This window comes from Cupressus sempervirens, chromosome 5 (assembly GCF_028749045.1).
Source record: "Cupressus sempervirens isolate cs-2001-9-10 chromosome 5, ASM2874904v1, whole genome shotgun sequence".
NCBI lineage: Eukaryota > Viridiplantae > Streptophyta > Pinopsida > Cupressales > Cupressaceae > Cupressus > Cupressus sempervirens.
Genome location: NC_143122.1, coordinates 827,439,168 through 827,447,409, shown reverse-complemented (window position 1 = coordinate 827,447,409; position 8,242 = coordinate 827,439,168). Strand labels below are relative to the sequence as shown.

At 30.4% G+C, this 8,242-nt stretch overlaps 1 protein-coding gene across 1 annotated transcript; it reads left to right on the top strand.

Moving 5' to 3' along the window:
- Nucleotides 1-1,689: 1,689 nt before the first annotated feature.
- LOC149558430 (uncharacterized) lies at nucleotides 1,690-3,203 on the top strand. The gene is made up of 2 exons (XM_089786134.1): nucleotides 1,690-1,942; nucleotides 2,134-3,203. The coding sequence occupies exon 2, from the start codon at nucleotides 2,601-2,603 to the stop codon at nucleotides 3,090-3,092; it is 492 nt and encodes a 163-aa protein (XP_089642260.1). The 5' UTR covers nucleotides 1,690-1,942; nucleotides 2,134-2,600; the 3' UTR covers nucleotides 3,093-3,203.
- Nucleotides 3,204-8,242: the final 5,039 nt, after the last annotated feature.

Sequence of the window (8,242 nt, the reverse complement as noted above, 5' to 3'; positions counted from 1 at the left end):
ATAAGCATGTATACCTATATTAAGAGGCATTTTACAGTGACAATAAAATACAAAATAGCATGTTATAGTCTACATTGAATCAATTATGACACAAATACTATTGCAAAAATGCAATTTAATTTCCTCCTTACAGTAATTCCAAAGGGTGCTTCTTAGTACTGCCCCATTTATTTTACATAAATATCATGTAGTAGAACGTCTAAATTATAAGTGATAAATATGATAGATTCAATCTAGAAGAAATAGAAATGCTCATCTTAAACAATAAGAGAAGTATAATTAAAATATTATATTTATAAGAATATTTAATTAATTTTTAATTTTTGATAAATATGTTTAATTATTGAAAATATATATACATACAAACTAAAACATAACAAAAGTATCTTAAAATTATAAATAAATTTAAAAAATAAATTAAAAATTTCAAGTTAGGAAAGAGTCTATAGCACAATGGTAACTTTCTTTCATGTGATAGCTCTGGGTTTGATCTATAAAGCTTAACACATAATTATTAATTTCAATAAATAATAATATAAATAAAATAAGAATGTGAAATATGTTTTTGGATTAGATTGTGTCAATATTTTTTTTGTGTTCTTACATCTTAATGGATAGATCACGTAATGTGATTGGCAAAATTTGTGTTATAAATTATTCGCTCAATCTAATAAACATACTACACATTTTAATAGATTTTAAAAATCTGATAGATTTAAAATAAGAGTGTTTTCATATATTTTTAACATTGTAAAAGAAAATTATAAGAATCAAAATCATTTAATGTACAAAATTGAGTTGTCACAAAGACCTATTCTCTTATTTTCGTATCTTTTTAACATCTGTGTAGCACTGTAAAAGAAAATTATAAGAATCAAAATCCTGTAATATACAAAATTAAGTTGTTATAAAGACCTATTTGATAATGCTATTTTGGATTAAAAATAGTCAAATGATAGCATGAGCGCGTCATTGAGGTAACACTCAATATACTATTCCATGTAATTCACGTTATCCTGCTTTGAACTTTAGAATTATCTAGAAATAAAATGTCCTTTTTTCTCCTGCATTTCTTGGAAGTACACGCAGAAAACGTATCGAAAGAAATATGAGAGAAAACAAATACCAACAAAGGTGACTAAAGGAGATCGTTGATTTCAATAACCAATACTTCGAAAATTTTAAAAAATTCGATGTTTTCAATGTTGTTATTATAATAATTATAATACTTCGTCTGTGCTACCAAGCAAAAATAAGTATACTTTCATCCACAACCATGGCCATTTTCCTTTTTGCTAAATCACCAGCTGGTGAGGTTCAAGGCTAAGAAGAAGGCATTTCCTTATTTGCATCCCTCACAACTAGAATCTTATAAGAGACTGTATGATCTTGTTGGTCCAATGGTGTCTAGTGCTTGCTCTTAATTACAGGAGGAATCATCCTAATCTCATATATATGGAGAAATTATTTCAATCTTGTTAATTAGAAAGAAAATTGTGTTTATTCTTTTATGGAGGATTTTTCATTTACAAAGTCATTTTTAACTATCTGATAGTCATAGCCAATATGTAGATTAAAATTTATTTAACTAAAAATTCAAAAACTTCTTGAAGATACATATCTATTCCACCAAATTCACCGTAGATACAATCCGACCCTTCTCTTTTGATAAGAGAGCTAACAATATTTCTAAAGATAAAAAGTATAATAATCTTGATTACCATCTGAGTTCAACAATTAGAAATTTTACAATAATTGTAAGAATATTTCAATAACTATTGATTGTTACTTATGCTAATGGGTGGTGCATGGTGTTGCAGGGATAGTGGTCCGGTGGATTCTATCAGTGTGTGTGGGTAAGCTTATGGTGGTAGGCAAATTTCTCCCAAAACAAGGCCCCAACGGGACAAGGACTCTAGTAAGGGGAACACTTTTTTTTAAGGTATGATTTAACTCTTTCTTAGAAGGATATGGAAGGAGGGCTCTTCTCAAAGGTACTTCTTAATAGCAAGATAGATCTCTCCTAAAAAGAGTTCTAAGATAATTCTCCACTTTAAAAACTCTAATGAAATGAAAATGAAATGACAACTCTGATCAGTTGAGCTGATAAGCTATCACTTGTATTGTGATCAGGTATAAGGAATTTGTCAATGCAAGATGTGATGCATAGTGGTTTTGCAGTACAAATATCCCTTGACAGTTGTCAAAAAGTTTCTAGTGTGAGACAACTTTTTTGATATCACAAGCTTTCGTCACAGAGGAAGTCTATTAGAACTAACTTTCTTGCAAGGGAAGGTCTACTTTTACCTCATTAGTTTTACTTTGACGTATTTGGAAATCTTTCAATCATAAGAAAATTTCCAAAAATATATTAGAATAGAGAAAATACAGCCAGACTTTCTCAAATCACACCTTATGTGTGAGAAATTTGAAAGCCCATAGTTCCACCTGTCCATGTACCAAATATCAATAATTCTTACATAGTATACCTAATTGTAGAGGAGTTGTACCCAACCTTATAAACTATAAAACCCAATAAGTTGTATCTAAGATATTCAGCAAGAGAGCTCACTCTAACAATTGGGCATTGGCTGGAATACATGATGAGCAAAGAGGAAAGCCTTTCATACACAATTTCTATAGCAAAAGCCTTGAAAGACCATGAAAAAGATGATGATTTGAAGCATTCAGTGTGGGACTGCCAAAGCCAATTATATGACTCTTATGAACTGAGAACTTTTAACAAGCAACTAAGTGCAGCCATGCTGGCTGTTAATTCAAGGCTAACCAGTCCTTGTCATATCATGCAGTCACCTGTTTATGCAAGGAGCCTTGCAAGCTTTCTTGCCACAGCCAGGAGTGATAAACCAAGAAAGAAATATGGGCAGCAAGGAAGAAGCACGGAAAAAAAAAATGAAGGTGTTGTGAAAGGTGGAGATAATATGTTGAGTGTTTTGCCAAGAAAGGCTTCTTCCAAGGTGGATGAGGTCTATATGAAGAATTGTAAGCAGGAAGGGTTGCAGAGAAAGGAAAAGAAAAAGCCCAAGTTTGTTCGGTTGGTGAAGAAGGTATTCAAGTCTTTTCAGAATTGAAATAAGAACTAATTCTTGAAATATGATTGTAATATATGGGTTCTGTACAGTTTTGAATTGTTTCAGCTTCATTTCAAGTGGATTTGATTGGATAAACATTTTTTTTTTCCCTCTTGTTGTTGTTGTTTTTGAATTTAATTTTATGTGCTGTTTATATCAACATTTTGAATCATATGTGATATGTTGTGAGCAATCATCATCTGATTGTAATATATGGGTTCGGTATAGTTTTAAATGGTTTCAGCTTTATTTTAAGTGGATTTGATTGGATACACAATTTCTTTTCTTGCTCTTACTGATTTAAGATTGACGATATACTTGGTTAACATATATCAATATTTTGAATCATGATCAATAATCAGAATATTAAAGAGCTGGAAGAGTAGATAATTTAACTGTGTAACATATTGTTCTATCAATAGTAATCCAAATTTGTTTGGTGCAACTTTGGGAGGGAAATTCTTAATTAGAAAATAAGAGGAAAAAGAATTTTGGATTATGGAAGGTACTATGTTTTTTTTTCAGATGAGATGCTGATGTGCTTTTAGTCTGTAGCTTCTACTCTTTGGAGGTTATACAAGTTTATAAGGTGTAGCCATTTTAGCAAAGGTAGTTTTTGAAATATTTTAGAATTTTTTTTTTTTTTTTTTTGTTTGCAAAAAAAAGGGGTAAAATTTTATTAAGACAGAAAGGAATACAACAAGGAGAGCTCAACAAGGAGCTCGATCCTGAGCAACAAGATCATCAAATTCTTGCACCATCTCAAAGGACAGTTGCCCCCTATCCCTAATATTCCAACCCGGATTATGACTAGAAGCCCATTTGGCTAAACAATCAGCAGGTCTATTCCATTCTCGCGGAATATACTTGAACCTAATGAACTGAAAAGAGGAAGAGAAGAAAAGAATCTGCTTAACAACAGTGGCCAGCTGCCAACTAACATCCTCAAGCTCTTGCGAAGAAAGCATGTTCACCACCACTTGGGAATCAGACTCACAAATAATCTTACTCCATCCCCACAAGCAACACTGTTCCACAGCATATAAAATAGCCTGAGCTTCCATGAGATTTTTAGTATAATCACCCTTATGAATTGAGAAGAAAAATTTAACATTCCTAGAACTACAACGAGCCACTCCGCCAATACCAGCCGGACCAGGATTCCCACGAGAAGAACCATCAGTGTTAATTTTCAGAACTCCACAGGGAGGAGGAGTCCAGTGCCCATCCCAGTTAACCCGACCCTTCCTCTGATGGTGAAGCTGCCTGGACATAGAAGGAAACCTATGAGCCGCAACCCCATCCTGCAGATGAAAATTGAGGCGATTACAGATAGCAAGATCAACCGGATCCATACCCCCATCAAGCTCACACTTCACAAGAATAGTTTCTTGAAGAGAATGTGATATTTTTCACCAAAGATGCAAAACACCAAGCTGAACATCTTGGAATATGCGACGATTCCTCTCCAACCAGATATGCCAAAGCATGAAAGATGGGCCAGCAATCCAAGCAGCATGGAGAGAAAAAGACTTGGATAAATATTTTAGAAATTAATTGATACTATGTTAAAATGTTTTATAGTGTAATGTTTTTCTTTTATTATAAAAAAAATTGAAAATTTTAACTAAAAGATAGAATCTTTATTATATGTTTGTTTAAATTTGGTGGTTTAACTTTTTTTAAATTAAGTTTGGTAAATTGTGATATTGCTATTAGGATTCAACTTTGTAGTTTTTTAGTCAAATTTACTAATTCATGTTAATGTGAGTAGTGGTTCATACAAACTCATCTCTCCTAAGAATGAATAGAACATTTAGCACTTATTGAATCTAAGGGGTGCTTCACTTTTGTGAAGCAAATATTACAATTTGACTTCCTATGAAAAAATATCTCCTTGGAGTTGAAAAAAGCTAATATAAATTGTTTAAAGGATATGCAATTGTTCAATCTAAATATTCTAAAATTTATTACACATTTGTATGTTAAACTAAAATTGGTACAAGGTTTTAGGTTTATATTTATTTTGAGTCATTTGTTGTGATAAAATACAATATGTTTCCTGTCAAATTTGGTGAGTGGTATGAATTCTTTATTAGGCTTTATTCCATGCATCTTCAATGTTTAAGTCTTTCTTGAGGAATGTCTTGAGGGGTGAGTGTCTAAGAACATGAGGAATTCTCATCACTCAAAAATAAATTAACTAGAATAAGTGTTGTGTAAACCTTGAATGGAAGAAATAGTGTAGTGTAGTGCAATAAAGACTTGGAAATTTGCACAAAAGTTGTAGCTTTTGAACTACATGTAAATGAATAGAATGAAATTCATGCATGACACACTCTTAGTTAGTGAAGCATGGAGTAATTATTAGTACTTGTCACAGTTGTATCAATTTATGGATTGCTAGCCTTATCTAGTGATTAAATGAACTATCGTACCACCATTTTCTTCATATTTGTAAAATTCTCCTTCTTCTTCTAAGTATAGTTGTGTATTTTTTATGTTCTAAATTTTTTAAAATTATTGATCTTGACAATGATTGGATAAAATATTTGAGGTCTTATATACAATTTTTTCCTAAGATACCCAATAATTGTTTTGGCCATTTTTTTCTTCTCTTTTATAGGGTTCTTCACTCCTTACAATTGAAACTAATCACAATTTGCACTCATAAATCTTTTATTTTACATAGTAAAACCAAACAATTCAGGATTAAAAATAATTCTTATCTATAGATACAAATTTTATATTTTAAACAAATAAGTAAATTCAAAAAAATGTTTTATTATACATTTTTTTAAAAAAACTTACAATTATAATTACTCTTATTAGACTACAAGCAAAATTATAACTATTGTCATCAATATAATCATCACATTTTTATTTAAATTATAAAAATCAAATTCTACCTTAATATAATTTATTAATCACAATTGAAACTGATAATAATTTATAATTGTTTATATTTTAAATTACAACTTATGACTCTATTTAATAACTATCCATTTCTTAAAATATATTTAATAAATATTTTAAAAGTAAATTTACATAAATAATTAAAGCTATACTTAATTACATAATTAAAGATAATTATTTATATTACAATCTTTACCACAAGTACTTAGCTAGTATGTGACACTTGTTAACATTTTTACACATCTTTAAAAGGAGAGGATGATTTATATGTCACATATTGATTCAATTACATAAGAAAGAAAAAAAGTTACAAATGAATAGTTGGTAGGTGGCAAAGAGGAAATTAGTAGGTCATAGAGAGTAGCATTTTTGTAAGGACTACCCTTGCAAAACCAATGTTACATCAACCATCTCTGTAAACTATGAAAATAAAAAAGAGTCAAAGTCATTTGAACATTGACCAGCCAACATTAGTTGATTAATTATCATTAAATTTAATAAAAGTGATACATATATGCTTGAGTTTAAAAGAAACCATAATTTAGTCACCAAAATATCGAAATGTACTTGTTATGTTGACCAATTCAACAGAGGCTCCAAAATCTGTCTAAGAACACAATGGCGAGAACATTGTAGGAGTGCTTTACAACCATACCACGAAGCTATTAAGCTTCCCCGAAATCTTTCCTGAGATGAAAGATACCCATCCTGGCAATGAGGAAGACTAAACAAGAAAAACTAAGAGTATTAATGAAATTGTGTACAAAAATATTCTCATAAATATGCTCAGCAAGATAGAAAAAATAATCTTGTTCTTGTTACCATTTTAGTGTCAGTCTCATCTTCAATACTTATAAAAAAACATAATATGGTTTATCCAACATTGAGATACCTAGCCACATGTGTGTCTTGTCATTATACATGGATAATACTTCAAAGCCATACATCAATAGTTATATCCTTCAATGGTATTCCATATTTAACACTTCTCAAGACAATGCAAAAGATGTGTAAGGAAGTTAATGAATGTAAGAAGTCAATTAATATAAGAATTCCAAATTTGGTATTGCATCTCAATTGCACTAACATTTAAAATGCACTATCTACACATACGCACACATTAGACATGTTTGTAGGCAACATCAGCACTAAATCAACCATTGCTCATCCTTTTATAATAGACTTATTAAAAGTAAATACTTAAGATAATTTATAAAGCATGATTTTAATGATATCTCAAAATAATCCATATTGTAAACTTTTAAAATGTAAAATGCTAGCACTCAATGCCTCCTTTTATAGGTTTAGCTTTTCAATCATTGGAATTTATCAATAATTTCATGAGTATAATTTTATTTTTTTAAAGTAGCAGGAGAAAATAATAAATTCATAATATAATTTCACTACTGTCCAAATTTTCTCTTTTAGAATTCTATGCTTTCATAATCATTTTTCAATAGAATATCACGTCACCAAAGTTATAATATCACATATTTTGAAGCTTTTTTTTTGTAGAGTGCCAAGAAAGACATTTCTCCTCCAAATTTCAACTCTACCAAAACTAGAGTTATAGACTTAGCATCAACCAAAAATTTCAAAATGACTTTGAAGCTAGTAAGCATCACAAGTCATTCCTCTGCACGACTTTAGTTCCAAGGGAAAATTATCGTGTGTCATTTTGGATGAATTAACCAAACAAAAAAACAAGGATTGATGATAATTCAAGTGGGGTTTAATAGTTGATGGCACTTTTCCCGTTCTAGAAAAATTCTTGTGACTAAAATTCTAGTCTCTTTTTAGTGAAACATGATAAGATATGCAATATCAAATCTTGAGAAATATTATACCATAAATTGAGTTTGACCAAAAGACAAGACAAAAAGAGAAAGGAAAATTATGTTCTTCCAATACATAATCATGATTAATCTTTAATTAAGATCTTAAATTAACACTACTTTAGGTGTTATGGTAATCATAGAGGAAAGAAAAAGTTAAAGAATAATTTTGTATTTTAAGTGGGTGAGATAATCACAACCAAATATATCTTTTGGGTTTGGTTTTCCACCACTAAACAAGTCATGCGCCTCCCATATACGCTATCATCACCAAACATGTGAGATAGTATGCACACTCCCAATTCCAAGAATCAATTAATGAAGGAAGCAACAATAACACACAACTTCAAAAATCAACGATGGCATTAACAACTAATTGGTCATACATAGGAAAATAGT